General features: G+C 41.1%; 2 protein-coding genes and 1 pseudogene across 6 annotated transcripts in view; 1 reads left to right on the top strand and 2 right to left on the bottom strand.

The window, feature by feature from the left end:
• Positions 1 to 7,654, bottom strand: part of LOC145449997 (uncharacterized) — a 127,168-nt gene extending 119,514 nt beyond the window's left edge. Inside the window, exon 1 of one of the 2 annotated variants that reach the window (XM_080328442.1) lies at positions 7,216 to 7,654. In XM_080328442.1, the coding sequence (XP_080184568.1) occupies positions 7,216 to 7,333 (118 nt within the window). In that variant the 5' untranslated portion in view covers positions 7,334 to 7,654. The remainder of the gene's footprint in view (positions 1 to 7,215) is intronic. The other variant, XM_080328441.1, reaches the window with a different exon arrangement.
• Positions 1 to 22,992, top strand: part of LOC145450005 (peptidyl-prolyl cis-trans isomerase pseudogene) — a 430,289-nt pseudogene that overhangs the window by 270,931 nt on the left and 136,366 nt on the right. The window lies entirely within an intron of this gene.
• LOC145450002 (uncharacterized) overlaps positions 1 to 22,992 on the bottom strand; it is a 245,823-nt gene that overhangs the window by 172,723 nt on the left and 50,108 nt on the right. The window lies entirely within an intron of this gene.

The following is a 22,992-nucleotide window of genomic DNA, read 5'->3' as shown; positions in this document are numbered from 1 at the left end:
CAGCAATGCCGCATTCTTTCCAAGCAGTGCTGCACTGCAGATTGGAACTCATTACGAAATGACGCGCCGTATTCTTGTGGTAACTAATTACTATGTCGCGGGCCGGACGATTTCGCTTGGCGGGCCGGATCCGGCCCGCGGGCCGTAGGTTGCCGACCTTTGCCTTAGGGCAGAGGTCTCAAACACGCGGCTCGCGAGACCATTTTGTGCGGACCGCTACGGCATTTGGGATTTCGAAGTATTCGTCAATATTCAACTACCATCTTTTTAATTTGAGAACCTAAAATGCGCTCTAAAACTACTCCCGAAGCCAGAGACTACTCATAAAACTCTACCATTACATCACTTTCTAAAGTTACAACACAGTGGAAATTTACCTATTACGTGAGATTCGCTCAGAGACGTCGTAGCGTGCGGACGCATCGTCGTTTCAGTTCATTTAGGCTTAGCAGATTGGGTAATCAAGACAAGTGTCCGACTAGCAATTGAAGCTTCGGCGTATAGCCAGATGGATATGGAGACAAGTTCCTCCGCAAAGGGGAAGTCTTCAAGTACCTTCACTTCTTCTGAGGAAGAATGAGGGGATGGGGAGTGGTGCGAAGTAAGAAGCAAAATACCTGCCAAGAAATTTGCACTGACGGATAATGCAGTTGGGAAGGAACGGCAATCTAATAGCCAAAAAGCAACAAATCACCAACTTGACGTGCTACTATCGCGGTCTGATGGAACACGCATGGGACACCAACATCCTACAAAGGTATGTGAGGCACTTAAGATGAACATTGACAATTTTGAAAAAATACTTAGATTGCCTTCTGGAGATCTAGTTGTAACTTGTAACACCAAAGAACAGGTTGATAAATTTCTCACTATAGACCAAATAGGAAAGGACTCCAACCTGATCGAAGTCAAAACCTCATTATTTGGTGCCAAACCTTATAGAGCACGAGCAGTGATATCCGATGTTCCGCTGGATATAACAGAAGAAGAGATATTGAAGGAGTTCTTTGAAATTGGCGTCAATTTCGTTAAACGGTTTTAAAGCGCAAAGTAGATGGGAAATATGAGAGCAGCCTATCGATTTTGTTATGTTTCGCGTCTGAGACATTCCCTGACCACGTGCATTTTTCATACCTACGGTTCCGTACAGAACCTTATAACCCGCCACCGGTCAGATGTTTTGGATGCAATAGATATGGCCACACAAAAGAGAGTTGTCGTGGGAAATATTGCTGTTCAAAATGTGGGGGTCGTGATCACGAGGTGGAGAAGTGTACCAAAGATTTATGTTGCATTAATTGTAAACAACCGCACAGTGCTGCTTATGCCGGGTTTCCAGTATACAAAGAACATAGGCGAAATTACAAATCATAAAAGAACGTTCCAAGGTTACTCACTCCGAAGCTAAATCAATACTAAATTCCGAAACACCCGAAACACAAGGTACGCGTCTTTACAGCGAAGTGGCGCAGGATAGCGCAACGCGTGTCAACAATCAGCAACGATCAACAATCAACAACCTAAGTCACCGAACCACCATCAGGAAGATTCCGCGACAAAAAACCTCTAATCACATGAACAAAGACAATAAAAGCAACGATCCAAACAATCATCCTGATTTGCAACCAAATAATCAATCTTCGTTAGCGTATATTGATCCGATCCATCTTATCGCACTACTGGCTGAAATAGTGAAGCTTACATTGGCGGCCTGCAACTCGGACAAGGAGTGCGACGTATACAATATAGTATCCAAAGTTTCTTTGAAATATCTCGGTCGACAGGCAGATGTTGTCACGATGAGAAACATTTTCGAACCCTTCCATGATATCAATGACACCAATCCGATGACAAATCCCATAAACGATGGATAATATAGGACTAAACTTTTTACAGTGGAATTGTAGAGGATTATATAGGAAACATCACGAACTAAAACACTTTCTCACGACTCTAGAACGTGCTCCAGATGCGATAATTCTCCAGGAAACACACCTTATCGAAAAATACTCTCTGAAATTTCCAGGATATCACCGTCACAGAAAGGACAAATCCCTTCATTCTGATGGATTGGCGATCTTCATTAAATCTTCACATAACTCCAGCATCGAAGCAGTTGCTACAACCGACATCGAGGTACTTTGTGTGAAGCTTCACGGCCTATCATTGTACAATGTGTACATCCCACCCGACTGCCACTTACGCGACAGTGATGCGAACATTTTCGAGACGTTACCACCAAAATCCATCGTCTTTGGCGACTTCAATGTGCATCATTGGTCGTGGAGTCACCAAACGAACCAACGAGGGACTAAACTTTTTAATGTCCTCGATCACGCAAACTTAGTCATGTTAAACTCTTCAACTCCAACACATATCAATCTCGCGAGCAATGCTGTTAATCGTTGGCCATTGCTAGATTTAACACTCGCTACTCAAGATATAGCCGCGAGATGCCGAACTGAAATATCTTCGTCGCTGCTAGGAAGTGATCATTTCGTAGTATTCACGAAGTATATGACAAACTCGGCGATAACTTCCTTTTATCGACCACCATCGTGGTCTCTCAAGAAAGCCAATTGGAAGAAGTTCTCCCGAATTGCAGATGAAATGATCGATTTGTCCGATCAACGAGATGTTGAGTCTGCAAATACTATTCTAACAAAATGCATAACGACAGCAGCGAATCGATCAATACCAAAGACAATGAATATGGACAAGAAATCTGTCCCTTGGTGGAGTCCCGAATGTGAGAGAATGATTCGTAGGAAAAGAGCAGCATATTTACGGATGAAGCGCACCTTTGATATAACAGACGTTATATACTTCAAAAAGGCCAGGTCCGCATGCAGAACAACTATACTCGAAGCAAAACGTTTTTGCTGGGAGTCTTTCTGTTCCTCGCTGAATAATAAATCACGTATAAATCACGTATGGTGGGTTATTCGTAGCATCGCTGGTACAACAGCGCATCAGCAAATTCCTCATATCCGAGTAAATGAAGTTGATCACACCGAAAACACGTCAAAAGCAGAAATAATAGGCGAGCACTTCGCTACCATAAGCAGATCCGATAACCACGCTTCGAATTTCCTCCTTTCCAAGAGTCAACGTGACCAACATATTACATCGTGTCTACCTTTCAATGTGAATCTGGAAGATCGCGCCGTTTCAGATGTCGGAACTTAGGGAGGCACTACAGAGTAGGAAAATCTCTTCTCCTGGACGTGATTCGATAAATTATCAAATGCTGCAAAATCTTTCGACGTCCGCCCAGACCGAACTTCTTAAGCTATATAACATTTCATGGGGAGATGGAAAATTACCTAAATCCTGGAAACATGCTGTAGTAGTTCCTATCCTAAAACCACGAAAGGATCCTTCTGAAGCGGGATCATATCGACCCATCTCATTGTCCAACTATCTTTGTAAGGTTATGGAAGTGATGATAGTAAATAGACTTCAGTGGTTTCTTGAGGCGAACGATCTTCTCCATTACTCCCAGTCGGGTTTTCGTCACGATCGCAGTACCCTAGACCATATACTTCGCCTACACGACACCATATATAAGGCACTGAACAATCAGAGATATGGCGATATGGTATGGCGAAATGGTTTGCTCTATAAACTGTCTGCCCTCGGTATACATGGGAGGTTGCTGAAATGGATATCAGATTTTCTACGTGACAGATCGTTTTCGGTTCGCATTGGTTCTCCGCTATCCACCCCATTTCAACTTGAAAATGGTCTTCCGCAAGGAAGCTCTATAAGCCCCATCATCTTTGCAGTAATGGTAAATGATTTGGCACCCTTATTGCCGGTGGGAAATGGTCTCTTAGCTGACGTCTGTGCAGTATGGGACAGTGAGTTGTCGTTAACCGACGCAGTGGCGGAAGTTCAAAAATCATGAGACGTGATACACAAATGGTGCTCAGAGTGGGGTTTCAAGATCTCTACTGACAGGTCAATTGCAGTGATATTAATCAGAAAAATTAAAGTTGGTCATCATACGCTAGATTTTGGTGGAGTTCCGTTGAGATTTGAAGATAAAGCGAAGTATTTGGGAGTCACATTTTATAGAGGACTAACATACAAATATCACATTGAAAATAAATATTGCCTCGAAATGCAAAAAGCGATTGAATATGACACGACTCCTAACCGGTACTTATTGGGGGGCAAGTCGCTCTTCTCTGTTACAATTGTATCTAGGGATGATTAGGAGTACAATCGATTACGCGATGCCAGCATACTTTTTTGCCGCGAAAAAAACATTTGGATAGACTGAATATATTACATAATCAAGCTCTAAGGCTCTGCTGCGGTGCAATGCGAAGCACTCCGATTTGCGCTTTAGAAGCCGAATGTAACGAGATGCCGCTTCACACCCGGCATTTACACCTCTGCCTTAATTATCGCTGTTTTCTTTATCCCCATTCCGCCGACAAAAATCCAGCATCGGAATTATTAGATGATTACTGGCACGAAATATACAGTTTGACAAATCCAAAATTTCGAACTTTCAACCTTATGTCAAAAATCGACTTGCTCCAACAATTCACAATAGATACATATCGACACACAACTGTGCAACCATGGAAAATTCCTGTTCCCTGCGTAGATTTTCATCTACTGCGTTCCAAGTGCTCCGATACTTCATTTGAACAGTTACGTCAGAATTCCTTGTCATATATATAACAGAAAAATACATTGGATACGACCATATTTATATGGATGGCTCAAAAAACGACTTCGGAACGGGATGTGCAGTGTATATCCCAAACCACGTGTCGATAACCAAACGATGTTCCCTGTATTCGTCAAGCTTCACAGCTGAACTAACTGCTATCTTCGAGGCACTGAAGTGGATTTTAGAAAACGGTTCGTATGTCAAGAAATATTTACTACTGTCGGACAGTTGCAGTGCATTGCAACATCTACAAAAAAACGCTTTCTGAAGGATGAGTAAGTTATGGAATGAAATTTCAACTAATGTACTTGAGCTTGAATTCCAGAAAATACATATTATCTTCGTTTGGATACCAGCACACGTCGATATTAAAGGCAACGAGACGGCAGACCAATTGACAAAGTCCGCAGCAACGTCATCTGAAGGGCGGAATCCTACAAATACAGTTTTGACAAGGCATGAAGCTAAGCAAGTCATACTGAAATATTGCAAGCAAATTTGGAACCAACATTACCTCGAAGAAGATAAAGGCTCTCATTTCAAACTTTTTCGTGAATCCCTTCATCATAGTACACCAACTCTTGAAAATCGCATTAGCGACCGAATATTATTTCGATTGCGCTCAGGTCATTGCGGACTGAACGCACACTTGTTTAAGATTGGAATCGCACATCGCCACATTGTAGCTCCTGCAATGAGCCTGAGACGGTTGAGCACTTTATAATAGACTGCCCCTCTCATGAATTTCACAGAACGTTCCTGCGCCGTGCTTGTGTTTGTATGAATATTCCATTTCGCCTCGTGAACTTACTAACGGATCCAAGCATTTTAAAATACGTGGTAGAATATGTGCTGAGTTGTGATCGATATATTTGAATTGCTGCTAAATTAAAATTTAGTAATGTCGTGGCGCACAAGACCTGACGGTGATAGGCGCCGCTCTTTTTCTTCTTCCAACAATAAATAAATACAACCTATTACGTGACATTACTTCTTTATGATGGTTAAACATGTTGATGATTCGTACTGAAAATTGTGATTTGTACTTGGGCGAGACCTCCTGTAGAATTACTCGAACTCTGACTCAGTGGGTGATAAAAAAATGACTCGAGTTGAGTCGCGTCAAAAGATACAAACAGGGAAGGACTATTGTGATGCGGAACGCCGTAACTTTGTACAACCAAGGACGGATCAAACTATCAAACTGGCATGGGAAATAGTAAAATATCGAAAGGTCGTAGCTCGCGTTTCGTAGCTCATTTAGATATCCAAGCAGGTCGGTATGGATACCATTAACATGATGTTCCCCTCTTTAATCTTGATGTATAGTTTGTTACATCCTGTGTCATCATGGGTGGACTATCTTTAGCCATGTTATCATCGTCAATTAATGTGACGAGTATAAAGTAGTTGTAGCCTACGCTTCACAGCTGTAACACAAATGGATTTTTCGGTGATTGGGCATTTCTATTCCTATGGCACAGTAATCATTCACGTTGTTTTTGATCCGTTCAAATATTCGAAGGTAAATCTAACGCTGATTTAATTTGACATTTGTAATGACATGATTATTATCCTATAGTTATCAGGAGTATACCCGAGACTCAGATTAGGCTGTATTGCTTTCATGTTCTGATATCAGATCAATCTCTGTAAAATTCCAAATGCTACCTATAAATGCGGCACATCAAATGTCCGCTAGCTGAAAAATTATAACGCGACAGATTTTACGATGTCCTGATGCATTTCTACACTAACAAGATGTCTACAACTAATTATTTTGACTAACTATGCCAAGTACAAAAGAAATTCTACTCAAATATCCAATTTTTTTCGTGGCAGGCGTGAAGGCACAATATCACATATTTTACGATGTATGTAGAATGTCAGTCTGCAAGTTCCCGTCTAATAATAAAGCATACTTGGAAATACATTAAATTCCCCTATTATTGGTGCTGTGACCCGCGGCGCCATCGAAAAGTAGGAAATGGGCTCCCGAGCACATTTGAGTTTGAGACCTCTGCCTTAGGGTATGAAAATGGTCGTGGCAATTAGGATGTCGTGGCGTTCTCTGATTGGTGCGTACCAAAAACGGATCCCCTCATTACTACAATCCTGTGATGTTTTGAACTTGCGTATAATGAATAAACGATATAATGATTATAATCAAGCTGATATCTCGACTTCATGGCTGCAAACTGGTTTTTCGAGCTCCTGCTGTACTAAGTCAGTCTTACTACATCGATGGACGGCATTCATACACGTTATATATCGTTGCTTTGCTACCTGTATTTGCTTGGTTTTACTCATAGTCAAGTCCGCGACATGTGAGTAATGACAGGAGAAGCCGTTGGAAATCGATTTTTTCCTCACTTCGTTATAATGAAAAAGCCCGAATACGCCCTTCATCCGAATTAAGGAATCTCGGAAGCAAATTTCAACACTAAAACCAGGACATACTGGCGGAATGTGGATTTATAACAAGCCTGATCTAGGAGAAATCCATTGAAGTATTGTGGACTTACCGTTTCCGTTGCACGAAGCCTGGGTAGAATTAATCGTCCATACTTTTTTCTCGGCATTTACTGTAGACACCAATATTGGTATTATGATGAAATTTAGATTGAAATATCCAATGATCATGATGAGCAGAATCACATCAGTTAGAGATAGAAACTTCTGTGATCTCGTATCCACACCTTATCCAATCAATCAGAATACACTCGCATAAGTAGTATCTCTAGTGATCTGACGTCACACAAAATACGTTATGTTAAACTTGGTGATGTATGTATTGCTAGTTTTATATTGAATTCGTAGTCCCTTATGTTCATTTACCTCAAATATAATCAGCAGCGCTATCATTATATCCCGACTCAAATTACCACCAAACGAGCTTGATGGACACCGGTTTCAACGTCATGTGATATGTATGAGCCCGCGGTTATATTTAGTTTGATTGGTTTTGTATCCAGTTGTACCATAATAGAGTTCTTTTCCGTTATTTTAGCGCCAGTCCCACAGAGAGAGAGGGTGAGAGAGAGAGTGAGAGAGAGACATGGTATTCATTTTCGCATGCACCATCGAGATGCTTTGACGATGAAGATGCGATACGTACGATAGTAACGTCATCTAGTCTGCAGTCTGCACCCCCGTTTTTTCTCCTCCATGTTATCCGTGCTTGCTGAAGGCATAGCAGGATAGCCGCGGATACCAGTTTTCTAGTCTTTGGTTTAACCCGGCCGGGAATCGAACCCACGACCTAGCGATCAAGAAGTCGGACGCATCACCATTACACCTAACATACTATATATCAGAGGTCTCAATCTCAAATGTGCTCGCGGGCCAGTTTTCCTGTTTTGACGACGCCGCGGGCCGCAGCATTTATAGGGGTATTCTATGTCTTTCCAAGTAGGCCTTATTTGGCGGGAATGAATTTTCCTATTGAAAGTGAGCTGATCCAGCAGACTGACAGTAAACACACCTCGTCAAAATGCGATTTACTTTTGTATCAATTTAGGCCTGGCACGAAAAGAATCATCACATTTATAACTATTTGAATAGAATTGTTGTTGTACATGATATATATTACCTATGAGATATAGACACCATATGGGCGTACAAATGTATGATGCCATCATAAAAGCGATCGGGTTATAATTTTCAGCTACTTGGAATATTTTGAATCCAACAGATTGATAACAGATACTGATCTGATATCAAAACATTTTTAAGTTGAGCATTGTAATTCCAATCCAAGATTCGGGTATACTACTGCTAAGTAGGCTATTAATCTCATGGTCAAATATCTTCAAATATAGGAGCAGAAAAAATATAAATATAATATAAATATATGAATGTGTCCTAGCGATTGAAATGTCGGAACGCAGAACGGCCCATTGTTGTTACATCTTTGGAGCGTACCACTACGGTACTCGGTACCTTTAAGTGGCCCTAATAACATGGTTTAGCGACCAAAGATGTAACTAACAGAATGCCAATGGTTGCCATAACTATACTTGCTTCGTTAGCGAAATACCAAGCTGCGACCTTCTGATCTATTACTATTCCCCTGATACGCAATTAGTTTGTTGCGTCCATGGTTCTAACAAATCTTTCGGCATTCCGAGTCACTCCAAGTCCACTCGAGTCATTTTCATTTTGTCATCGAGTTAGCCCGATTCTGAGTAATTCTAAGAAAGGTCGCGTCCAAGTCCAACTCACAAATTTCAGTCTAGAATCGTCTAAAGATCCGGTTTTGTCATCGTGAATTGAAATGTGGCGAAATAGTAAATATTCCACTGCATGGTAGTGTTTGCAATTGATGTGATAGTGAAGTTTGATGAATAGTTTAAGGCTTTCGGAGCAAGTTAAGAGGGAATTTTTACTTTATAACCTGATAAGATATATGTGACACTCAGACATGGGGTAATCGCGATTAGTAATCGTAATCGATTACGACGATTACAGCATTTTGAAGTAATCGTAATCGCAATCGATTACATTCGAAAAAATTCCGAAGTAATCGTAATCGTAATCGACTGCTTCCCATATCTAATCGATTTTTTTGTGAAAGAACGATTACTTTTTGTTTGAACAAGGACTATGACGTAAACTGAATATTCGTGAATAAGAATGAGAGTTAATACCGCGTTAGCGATAGCACAAACGTCTGTTTTCAAACGCCACTGACTCATTATTACGTCAGAAGTATTAGGTCCGCTCGTCATTGCGTAAGAAGTATCCACATCCACACACAGTAAACAGACATGCGAAAAACATTGTAGTGTGATTTTAAGAACACCACCCGTGGTGTATATCAAGTTATCAATACACTATAGAAGTCCCTACCTCGCAGCAGGATATTGATCACCACTCTATAGTTTCAGATAGTAACTTATGTACTGATGTTTGGTTGTGCTTAGTTAAACGCAGTTTACCGTTGCTGCTTTGCGAGCAGGAGGCCTACGTGCGCACATGCACCTGACGAAGATTCGGAATTTTGTACTCGTCGAATAGAACATTCCAGTTTCCACAACGAAGCATTACAAATAAACAGCTGCTGATATATATCATAACCGAGCCGTGCTTAGCCGTTTCTCGTAACAGCAGCTCGCAGTAGATGTATTAAGTTGAATGCAGAAATTTTATGTTCACTATATCTTATTCTCATATAACTACTTGAAACAGGCGTCAATCGTTATTTCACAGTTCGTTACTCAGCATCTCGACCTGCCGCCATAATCATCCGCTTATATAGCCTGACATGTTAGCGGTGGGTTGTAGCTAGAATCAGCAATTCAGCCAAAAAAGCAATTCGTCCACCTGTCCAACCGTTGGTCAATTTTCATAACTGAATTTCGTCAATAATATTGGTAATTGCATTATATTGCTATTCATTTATAACCTCTCTCAGCCCCGAGTGTCAGATTTACCTGTAGAGATTGGGCACGTAATTCATAATCATAGCATCCGGTATGTTGTTATAATTACTTTATTGTATGTTGTTAATTCGCGACCTCCAGTCTGTTGTATAATCAAAAGATATTGTACTCGCCCAAACGTAGCAGACTAAAAGAATATCTTTCGTGAGACGCACACACAAATTGTCATGGCTTTATTCCTTTGTGGATGCGCCGGGTGGCATTTGCATTGTGGGCCCAGATTGGACGGACAGGAGTTATTTGTCACGCCCCCCCCCCCCAGCGCGGCTATTGACAATGGACGAATACCCTAAGTTTCGGCCAAGGTATTTCTTTGGTATCACACGCTGTTGGGATGAATCGAGCCATGTCTTGACTCGAGTCAGACTCGGGTCTCCTTTTTCGTCTGACTTGACTTGACTCGGGTCACTTTGCTAAAATAACTTTACTCGGCGTATCAGAAATGTGGATTGACTCGTGACTCGCAGCAAAATTTACTAGTCAATTTCAAGTCATCAAGTAATCGGTGTCGATAAAAATTACTGTATCTTGCATATGTTCGGATTGTTCGCAAAACGCAGGTGCAGCCCGTGAGAGCGACCAAGCATTCGATGATTGTGCGTTTTACTGAGCCTCCATTGTTCTCTCACAAATAAATTGACCGCAAGCGAAGTGTCGAAGCTTACAGCTTACGTTGTCGTAAACTAGTATGGTAAAGTAATTTAATAGCAAAATGTATTTTTCTGTTCTCTGTTCGTACCTTAACCAAACCTCTTGTTTTATTGAAATGGAATTAGAATATAGTTGATAGAGTAGGACAATGTAGCGCCATTGGCACAGGCTCTAATTATACCATATCAATTTAAATATGGGTAATGTATTGCATCTTAGCAATTTGTTTCTCTATTCTCTATTTTGGCTGGTAACTATAAACTTAGGCTATGCAATTACTTAGGTAGTTCAGCTGTTCTACGTATATGTGAGCGATACAGCGTGTATATTAAACTCTATATTCGTTCATCGGTTCAAAATCAATGACCACTCAATCTGTATATCAGACAGCTAGCAAAATGCAATGACGTAATCATGCCTCATACTTCGAAAAGGTAACTTGACTTGAATCGTGACTTAACTCGTGACTTGACTTGACTTGACTCGACTTGACTCGAGACACCTCCAACAATCGAGTGACTTGACTTGACTCGAGTCACCTTCGAAAATCGATTGACTTGACTTGACTCGAGTCAAAATGTGCAATGACTCGAAATAACTCGTGACTTGGAGGTAGTGATTCGATCCCAACACTGGTATCACATCCCGTGGAGTTGCGTGTTGGCCTGAACTGCATATGCATTTTGGTGTGTTGTGGGATCGTGGCACGGTAATGACCGGCTCCGAAATTCCTGTTCCCATAAAAATAGCCTATGCATGTTTTTTCTTGAGGGGAAGAGGTATTCATTTCAAACCCAGCTATCTACTGGAGCAAGGCTCACCAACCGTTTTGAAACAAAAAGCTACTTCTTGTGTAGAGTGTACTGATTATTGCGACGACCGACGGGTTACCTTACCACTTACGCCCGCCGTTTATCCGTGTTCAGTTGGATTTCTTCACTTAGAGTAAGACAGTCAGAGCACTGGGCCGGGTTTCCGCCCCTTACTAAGAACAAAAAACTCTCACTCGCCGGGACTCACACCAACTACTCCGGGCTCAGTTGCGTTGCTGCAGTGCGCTTCGAAGCGTCAATCTCCTCGTCGAGGCTCGGGAATATTAACTATAGATTCCCGTTGAGCCGCCGCGTGGGCGAACACAAGCAATGCCCTGAGCATCTGCGTTCGTATGTTCCTTGGAGTCGGCCGACCCATGTTCAACTGCTGCTCATATGAAACCAGCTTCAACTTTCAAATATCTCATTTGGATATTTGCTACAGCGACCGTGGGCGACTCACTTGGTCCGCGTCGGTGACCCCTGTACTAGAGACATTTGAATCGCAAATCTCGAAGAAAATTTTCAAGAATTAATTAAATTCTTGAAAATACTCTATAATTTATGTTGGTTTATGAAATACTTTTGAGTCCCCTTCGAGCACGCTCCCCACACTATTAAGGCATTCGGGGGGGCGGCAGGTAAAGACCTAGCAATAATGCAAATCGTTGGGTGCGATAAATCATCCACTATAAAATTGGGCAATTGGTATATTATGACGTATTAAGCAAATGACGCATGATGTATGAAGAGAGTTGATATCTCATTAAGCCTTTTCATCGCAATCCTTGTATTGTCTCCAATATATCATTTAAGATTATAGTCCTAAGAAGCAAAACAAATGTAATCGTGAGTAATCGTGATTACTTTTCCAATGTAATCGTAATCGTAATCGACTACTTCCTGATTTTGCTGTAATCGTAATCGTAATCGTAATCGCGTGATTCCAAAGTAATCGTAATCGCAATCGATTACTTTCATGAAGTAATCACCCCATGTCTGGTGACACTCATATTTTGTCAAATTAATGAAAATCTAAAATGTCGTCGCGGGCCGCACAAAATGCTCTGGCGGGCCGCGTGTTTGAGACCTCTGCTATATATCCTATAAACTACAGTGTGTTAATGTAATTCCTTACGTCACTGCAAGAACACCCTTTTTATATTTCCAATACGCCTCACCACATGTACTGTGGCGAGATGGCGCAATGGTAAAATCCACACCTGTAACACCATAAGTGGTTTGTGGTTTCGAGCCGAGCCGGGTTCGGCACCGAGAATTCCTACCTAAGTGTTGAAGGTTTATCGAGGCTCCTCCTCGCTATCTCATCCGTGTAAGCTGGTGTTCTATAAAACCTAGAAGTGGGCCGTATACTAGAGGTCGGCAACTACGGTATTAAATACATTCCTTAAATTCGAATTATTCCTTGTATATGGGGATAAATGGGCAATCCGGCCCACCAAATACCTAATTTTCTCATATCCGGCCCGCCGACTGGAGAGATTGCCCGCCCCTGCTTCAGGCGATAAAGCGTGTATGCTCGATGCTAATTAAAAATATGCTTTGATTCGCTATCCAGACGGAAGAGGGAGAACCGCTTCCAATATATAGACCTTCCTCTATATATTCGCGTGTGAATGTGAGGTCATCGAATCCTTATCGCACATAACGAAATCTCATTCCTTCTAAATCGGACTTGGTGACGCCCGCCAGTGAAATCGGAGAAGAAAGGGTGACGCAGGACGACGAATCCTGTAGTGAGCACGCCACCCTCCCTGCTCAAATTGCTGAATATCAGGACGCTCAAAGCACTTCGACTTTGAGACGCTCTTGGCGGATAAGACGAGCTCCTGAGGGTCTTCGTTTCCCATTATAGTTAATTCAGTTTGAATTGATTATTTTCAGTACTAATGTTTGTTTTAATAGTCGGGGATATTGTGGTGATCGCTATCGTCTCTGTTTTTTTGTGTGGCTTTTACAGCCCAATTGGTTGAATTTCTGAACGTTATCTGCTGTAGGCATAAGTATAAGACCATTGCGTTTCCATTCATTGCTAGTCTTAATTAATATAGCCTTGACGATAATTTACGGGTCGCCCCTGTGTAGGCTACCGCTGGGCTCAGATTGAAAGGACAGGGCTATTCGGTGCCTGAACATATCAATAATGAAGGTTTTGGCCAACATGCGTCCATCATTTTTTGCCAAGGTCTCATCACTAGGGCGAAAAATAAGTCAAAATTTTGTCGAAATCGTAGCGTAATGCAAAAAATGATCAAAATTGTTTACAAAGTAAAATCTGTTTACAATCTGCATTTCGTTTTATTGTAGATGTTTGCACTGTTGGTGAACTTATCATTTGCAATTTTACAGCTTGTAGCCTCCTTTATAGGCTTACCGTTGCACACCGTTGTGTAATTATTGCTACAATAATATGTGATGTAACTACTGGAATTCTTCATAGGTCCAGATTTCGTTGGTATAATGTTTTTCATGTAACAATTTGTCAGTTTTTAAATCAAACAAATTCTCTGGCAAAACTACTTCGCTTGGACGGCCAGTTACAACGAGAAATGAAGATAAGTAGTACAATTCTGACACTACGTGTGAAAACATCTAATTTGCATACATGAGGTCAAATTTTATCGAAATTAAGTTTTTTAAAGAACAAAAATATTATAATTTTCAATTTTTTTAGGTCCAAAACATCGCCGTACTCATCACCGTTGATCTGTTTGCGAGCGCACACGCGAGGTCCCATGTTGAAAGTCACGTTCTCTCATAATTATGAATATAATTAGACTCAATTCTGTAAATTGGGCGTATTTTCACGAGGGCTAACAATATTGTATGCAAGAAATCTAGAGACAGTGAATCGCACCGACTCCATAATTCCTATCGAAGTGTTGGAGGTATATCTAGGCCAGTGGTTCCCGACGTGGGCGATATCGCTCCCCAGGGGGCGATTTGTCGGCCCAGGGGGCGAAAATAGCCAAGGGGCGATAGAGGGGCGAAAACGGAGGAAGGGGATGATAGGGGGCGATGACGCGTTGAAATGGCTATATTGGCGTCCACGACGGTAACTGCCACACCCAAACCCCCAATTGGGATGGGGGCTCGAGCTCGAAGAGGGCCCACAATTTTTTCGTGAATTCAAATTAATAATAGAGTATTATTTTGGAAATTTAGGCCACTTTTTCAACAAAATTTCGTGCTGCGCGCCATTCTGTGTTCACATATTTCTTGCTTATTGGATACCCTTCCTCCAAGAAATAATACGCATGAGTTATAGAAATGGGCATCTCGTCGTCCGCCATTATCACACCATGACGCACCAAGACATATGAAGTTTCAGGCCATGTACCATGCGACTCCGAGAAGTGCGCCAGAACGAGAAAACCTTGGCGGAAAAGGACTGCATTTCTGCTGACCGACTTCGATATATATACGATATGCATATATATTTAATTGTCCATAGGCGTCTAAATGGCTGGCTCCAAATGTTCCTGTCCTGGCAATCAGAACCCTACAAAAATGCCATATCGCAGAGAAAAATTAATTGCCAGTGCAGAAATGCCAATTTGAAATCGTGTGCGTCTTTTAGTTTAGTACGTATGGGCGATTTGAATATCTTTTAACATAACAGACAGGCCACGAAATGTCATTACGTAACGAAGTCATTATACCCTCGGGTCCGCCCGAATATGTTCAATCATTATTTACAGGCTCTACATTTTCCAAGACACCTCACTCAGCTTTACCGGTAAATCTGTATACATGAGCAGGGAGAGGATAAAAAATTGACAGCAATATATATGCAATTCCCGATCATATTGACCGATGCAATCATGAATGATGGAAATTTTTCGCGCCTGGCGAATAATTAGAGAGTCCAACAATTTGTACTGAGAAGTAGTGGTAAAGAGGTATCGGGGGAGTTGGGTCTGAGGGGTGCAGAAGTTTGCTTTATCGCCCTATGGTGGGGGGTCAAGACCAACGTATTAAGGAGGGCTGACGAAGTGCAGTTACGGTCCTTTGGGAATCAAGTCGGAGAAATCACCTTTTTTGTTAGTTAACTCACCAAAATTTAACTGGAAAAGTGTAATTTCGAGGTCGAGCCGAAAAGTTGACCTTTATTCTTAGTCAACTCGCCGGTGATTTCAGTCTGTATGCCCATTTTTCGGTTCCCAATATTTGGGGGGTGATTGTCGGTGTGGAGTTTAAAAAGGGGGCGGTGAGTCGAAAAAGGTTGGGAACCACTGATCTAGGCTCATCCTCGCCACGTGATCCGCATAAGCTGTGAGAGAGAGCGGAATCTTTCGGAATAGATTTCATATATCTGGAAAATTTTCTTCACGCAATTTATTGGAACCGGATATTCCTGATTTTAATGTGAGTATTCCCCTAAGAAATACTATAACATGTGCAGAAAAACAATGCATAATATACAACATTGGGGCCAACTCTATTAGCAATTATGAATGAACGGCATCTTAATATCCAATGAGGCAGTCAGGAGGCCTTGCTTTAGGGTAGTGCACTGTGATGAAGACACCAGAGCATAGAACATTTTAGGTCGCATGAAGTGCGCTGTCAAAATGATTGGCGGCGATAAGAAGAAAATAATGAGCCCGGAAACGAATTGTATATTTGGAATCGTGTTCGTCTAACGATTTTCTTTGAGTTTCACATGCCACATATAAGATATTCCAATACATTTGTAGCAGCAACAATCTTTAGTGCGACAAATCTAATGTCAGGGCAGTATTAGTATGACATCACACCGACTTCTGTGATACAGGCAGGGCTGTCGCTGTCGCACTCCCAAACTCACCAATTTGAGGGCGAGCTCGAAGGGGGCCAAAATTATTTCGAAATAATCGGAATACGATGACCAAATGCTATACGGGATCATGATAGAACATTTCGTTCCAGTCATATCGTCAAGGTGACATCATACATATGCCACCACGAATACAAAGATCAACGATTACTACCAGGCAATACCTAATTTAGACAGGAATGAAGACAAAATGGTAAAGTGATATGTGGTGGAATCAGCGTTGAGCCTTCACATTACGTCATATCTTGATAGAGTTTGTGTTTTCGTGGACCAGGGTATTTTAGGAGCTGACACCATCCCTATGGTAAGATGAATATATTCAGTTTAGTATTGCGACTCACTAAAAAATAGGGAAGTAGATTTTAAATATGTAAATTAGGTTGTGTGGTGCCGTTTTAATCAAATATACAGTAGGCCTGATATACTCATATAATCTTTAGATCTGTTTTCCTAAATGTCGCATTTGAGTACCGTGTAGTTAATGATTCATTCCTCACAACATTGTGTTTGTGTGTAGTCCAGACTCCACAGCACTGTAAACTGTGGGAGAGAAACAGTACAAATGCACCCTCTAGAACAGTTTCACAAAATATTCTCCGAGAAGCACAGCAATTACTGAGTACGAATTTGGGGCTCTTCGTCGGTTAAAGACAAACCCAGGATCCACGAGAGCATAACACAAAATTTTGTTATAAGATCAGTATTGTATATTTCGTTTTAATAACATCGCCATGATTGCCATCTTTCTAATGACACCATAATTACAGTAGTTCGACTGGTCATGGACGCCGCAAAAGTGAGGGAAAGAGGGATGCAGTCGACATACGAAGAAATATTACCACATCCCTATTATGAGTAACAGGTTGGAATCTGATGACTAAAAATAACGAAAATTGGTCACTAATCCGGACCTACATGTCTATTCTATGGGTCACACATCATCAACCAGATGTTGTTGCTGGTGACCAAAAAAAAAAGATCCTCACCACTCACCAACAATGACACCATGAGCTGAAGGTGATGATCTACTTACTTAATTACCGCCATCAGTATCCGGCTGATTATGTGACCGACACTCTTAGCGAAAAGAGTGTGTATTCACACCGACGTACTCCTACCCGTGATATAAAGGTGTGAATATACACCCGTAGTGCACGAAACCAAAATCTCCCGGACTTAAACCTCGGTTTAAACCAAACTCATCCATTTATTTCAAGTGATGCTTGCCCGTAGGAACGTAGGAATATATGCAGGTAGGCCCTAGGGGCCCGCGAAGCATTTTCAGGGGACCGCCAAACCTCTGATTTTACAAGATGGTTTATCACCTAATTTGCATTTTTTAATTAGGGAAATCACGAAGCAGTTTCACTTTATTACTGGTAGAACAGAATAGCATCATACGCATCAACAGAATAGCTGTTTGAGATGAGATATCCTACTGAGCAAAGTCATTTTTCAATTCCTACTTCATAATATATTACTTTTCCTCACTTTTCACATTTTCTGAGCCTATTTTACAAACACCAGTTATGATAGACGAAATACCAATAATGTGATAGCTTACTATTCTTTGAAGTCACAACGAAATGCCTGTCTTGGTCACCCCAGTATCGAGTGATATGACTAGGTTGAGTCATACGCCACCGAATTTCTGCATAAATAGTATTATGTTATTTTGAAGAAATAGTCATTTTGTTGTGTTTATCACTGGCCTACAGTTGATATTTGCACAAGAAATATGACGGTTCTACGATAATTGAGCTAAATTTGAACTAAAAGTTGAGGGGGTCCGTGGGGGTCCGTGACGGTCCAAAAGGAGTCCGCGAAGACAAAAAGGTTGCGAACCACTGGTGTAGTGGTATGATCCACAACTGCAAGACCGATACCATAGTGTCCTATATGGTGTGGACACAAGCCAGAGATATCTAGAGCACAATCATATCTCACGGCTCAGTGAAATAGGATCACGTCACATTTTCCATTTGGCTAAAGGCAATTTGACGGAAATTTTTGACTGGCTTGCCGAGCGCGAAATTCGATGACACTGGTATCAATCGAAAGCTACCGCTGTACTGATAACGATGATACGAATTTTATTCTGCTCGTGGTACTGGAACCCCCACAATCATCTTCGAATTTTTTATTGTTATGGAGAGTGTGCGGTCCGCGAGGGGATGCTTGGAATTCAAAACACAAAACCTGCTTTTTGAATGTTGATACGTGGACTAAACCCATAGGCTGTATCAACTGGACAGGAAATTGATTTCCTTTGAAGTTTTATAATTAATACGTCACAATTACGCTTCCTACGTATCTCGCATGCGTAATCCAGATTCAAAATAATGTCAGTGTAGCTAAGTAAATGAGTAGCACAAGAGACCACTCTTTCCATAGTTCAAAAATCAAACCCTCTTTGTTGCCATTGTCACATAACGCATTATACGGTCTGTGTTTCAAATTTTTACGTGATACCTTTCCATTTCCCTAATATTAGTTTGGGCCGAGCATGTCGCTGAGACTTAGGATTTTATTTAAAGTACGGCTTATCACAGAAAAACGAAGATGAACACTCGGTCAAGAGAAGGCGAATTTCAAATAACTGCAAGCTTCGCTAAACATCATGGCTATTTACACTGCACACTGCTCGAAAGGGAGCGGCCAAGCCAATAAGCTTTGTAGGCCTACTATCCCAAATACATTTCAGCATGGCTGTAACCAAGTCACAAGGCTCCGAGTCACAAGTCAATCTCACTTTTATATTTTTGACTCGAGTCAAGTCGAGTCATTTTCAATTCCCACCGAGTCAAGTCCGAGTCCAAGTCAGCGAATAGAGGATCGAGTCCGAGTCATGGAAATATGACTCGAGTCCGAGTCCAAGTCATTGTGTTGACTGCTCAGTTTCCAGTTAAAGTCTTCCTAAACCCACTTTTTTAACTCTGTTTGGTGATATTAAATGGTTCGCATTTATAATATATCAATTTTCCTCACTTTTAGCAGTTCCTGGTCGCATTTTCAAGCACCAGTACCAATAAACGAAATCCCAATAGTGTGTTGGCTTCGAAATTACTATAAAATATCGGACTTGGCCTTTTGAATCTCGAGTCAATGACTTGCTTCGAGTCATGCGCAATGACTCGAGTCCAAGTCGAGTCAATACACAGATTGACTCGAGTCGAGTCCAGTCATTTCCGTATTTTGAGAAAATGACTCGAGTCGAGTCATCCGAAAATCGTGACTCGAGTCGGGCTCGAGTCGAGTCATGATTCGAGTCATTACAACCTTGCCTTTCAGTGCAGTGGTTCCCGAACCGGGGACGTGAAAGCATCTCAAGAAGGCGCGAAACCGAGGTTAAATTTTAAAAAATTCCCGCTTGGCGCGATTTATACCCCAGCACATAGTTGTTGCCCTGCGTATTGTCCGACTTTTATATTTCAGAATTTTCTCATCAACAGCCATCACTCTCCATGCCATCAAACTATCCGATGGGATTGCTAGCATGATGGTTGCTCTTTTTAAGATTTGTGATATCATAATAAGGGGCGCGACATTTTCCACTATCATAACTGACCCGTGCCTGAAAAAGTTCGAGAACCACTGTTTTAGTGTCGTAATAGTAGAATGTGGATATGGGTTGAAAGAAAGTTGAAAATGTTGTTTAGAAGTAAAATTAAAATACGCTGCAGAATACAGTTAAAAAAAATTACTTGGCCCGCCAACTTGGTTTTTACTTCTCATTTGGCCCGCGGAGAAAAATAAATGCCCACCCTTGCTCTATTATCAAGCCTAGGCCTTGTCGGGAATATGGGAGACTTAACGAAACGGTGAGGTTGGAATTTGGTTTATCATTTCTCAATCGCCATTCGGATTTCTCTGAATCAGGGATGCCACCGGGATATTTCGGAAAACCCAGATCCAGAGGCTAAATGAACCCAGAAAACCCCAAATCGAGTACTTCACTCAAACTTACATAAAATAGCTGTGAAACTGGGACCTGAAAATCAACCTACACTCATACAGTCATAGACGCCTATGATATTGAATTTTTAATAGCAGATACTATATATTTTGCTCGGTTAACACTGAAAATCTCAAAAAATATGTTGCTTTCCTCTCGACTGGTGCGCGGCTTCGATACTTAATAGTGCATTAATTATATCATTACGCTCAGAAAGTTCGTAAGAATGCCATCCATTCCCTATTTCTGGGGGTGATTTTCGTATATTTTCAGTGATCTGACCAAATTGAAAGTAGCTTCTGCGTGCGGGTGCGGGGACAATTCCAACAAATTTAGGTTTAAGGTCTAGTAAAACGCTTTGTATAAGCGGGAAATGCCATAACATCTATTGTCGACATGAGCAGAACTTCGAAGTTTTCACGTAAGATGTACCGTCCCTTCTCTGTCACGATAATTTGGAACGTATAAGTATATCAATTAGGATTTGTAAAATTATCATTCATCTATGTTCATCAAAATTGCTTTGCGGGTTGGGTGGAATTCTAAAAGCATGTCCAAACATTAAAAGCCAGGAAATCTTCAGTGAAATGCTCACATATGACAAGCCTATCCTAGCCGAACTCTATGTAAGTACTGTTGACGTACCATTGCCGCTGCACGATTTCTCAGTATCATCAATAGTTCATACTTTGCTTTGCGTATTTACTATATATGTCAATGTTGATATTACGACGAAATTCAGAGTGAAATATCCAATGATCATGCCTTTAAAAATGAGCGAGAGTGTAATAATTTCTTCGAAAAATTGAATTGTCTCCATCCAGCTCTACAATTCACCGTGGAAAAGGAAACTGATGCTGCCCTTCCCTTTTTAGACGTCTTAGTAGAGAGATCAGGACAAACGTTTTTAACGTCGGTGTACAGAAAACCTACTTTCACTGGTCATTACATTCGTTGGGATTCATTCTGCCCGAAGCGGCGTAAATTAAACCTCATTTCATCTCTCGTTAATCGCGCCTTGCGCCTCTGCTCACCGGAAAAACTGTCACGCGAATTGGATGATATCTACTTGATTTTCTCCAAAAATGGCTATTCGGACCACATATTAAAATGCTCCATCTCTAGGGTTTCGAAAAAATCGGATACAGCTCCAAAATATGGCCCAGAAAAAATGCCCGGCATTTTTACACCTACCTTGGCTAGGTAACGTGTCTAGCCGATTTGAAAAGCTTATTAAATCGACTGTTCAGTGTTCACCGTTGCTACTACAGCGTTAACACGCATGTAGTGTACACGACGAAACCCTTGTTACCCAACTCTCGAAAGGATGTACTTCCTGCCTTTGATGCAAGTAATGTTGTTTACCAATACAAGTGCCACTGTGATAGTAGGTATGTAGGACGTACATCTCAAATATTGTTTGAGCGTATTAAGCAGCATATCCCAAAATTGATTCGGTCAAAAACATGCGCAAATGATCGCACGGAGCTCGCACGTCAGTGCAAATTGGCTGCAAAAACAGACTGCTATGATGATTACCAAGCATATGCTTCGTCAATCGGTCAGCATCTGAGCGAAAACCTTGCCTGTGCACAGCACTGTGATGACAATATGTTCACTGTCATTGCGCGTGGTAGGTCTGTGTTTCATTTAAAAGTGTTGGAGTCTACTATTATTCAGTTGAGCAAACCTATTTTATGCAGACAAAAAGATTTCCTACAAATTTCTCATTAGTGCGTGTTGTTCCGTGCGTGTAACTGTTTATTTACAAATTGTGCTGCTACTATAGTACCGCATGTCCGTATGCTTCGTAGTTTGTTATTGTTGCCATTGATACAATGCGAATTTCATGGTCTGTGATTTTGATTGCTGCGTCATACTTTGCCTTTTTGGTTTTGCTTTTAAATCTGTTTAAATCCCTTTAGTGTGCCGATAACTCTTGAAAAGAGGCACCCGAAAAGTCTTCGAGTTTAATAAATATACTGCTACAATGGATGTTGTATTGAAAGCCAATGATCATGATGCACAGAATCAGAAAGAAAGAGTTCCGTGTACTTTCGTATCGATACACATTATTCAATCTATCAAAATGAACTGGCATGGTTACACGCATTATTTCCAATCATCTATTTGACGTCACATCAAATACGACGTCATCAGTTAAAGTTTTAGGGTTATGCTTCATCTCCACACATCCGGTAATCAATGTTTATAGACATGCTAAGTAAAAACCAGTGTTCCTGAAAACTTTTATTGTCATGTCGAACAGTGAATTACAAATATTTCTAATCTTATGTTAAATTAATATGACCTGACGTCAAAGTTGAGATGACTAGCGTCATACTCGAATAACAATTTTGGCATAACATCTTTCAATGACATGACACTTGTTACTGCCCTAAAGTGACCTGACTTGACGTATGAGAATTATGAAGTGACGAATATTCAGGTAAAACATTCTACTTCCCAACGCTTTCTGAACACCTCAATCTCATTGAGAAGTGACAAATGATGAATGACCATGTACTGTACATCTTCACTAATAATGTATGACAAACATGTCCCTGACAAAATCACTGTAAGTATTCCTGACCTACCGT

This window comes from Botryllus schlosseri, chromosome 11 (assembly GCF_051294905.1).
Source record: "Botryllus schlosseri isolate E-star chromosome 11, Bs_hap1, whole genome shotgun sequence".
NCBI classification, from domain to species: Eukaryota; Metazoa; Chordata; class Ascidiacea; order Stolidobranchia; family Styelidae; genus Botryllus; species Botryllus schlosseri.
This window is presented reverse-complemented; position numbering and strand designations above follow the sequence as displayed.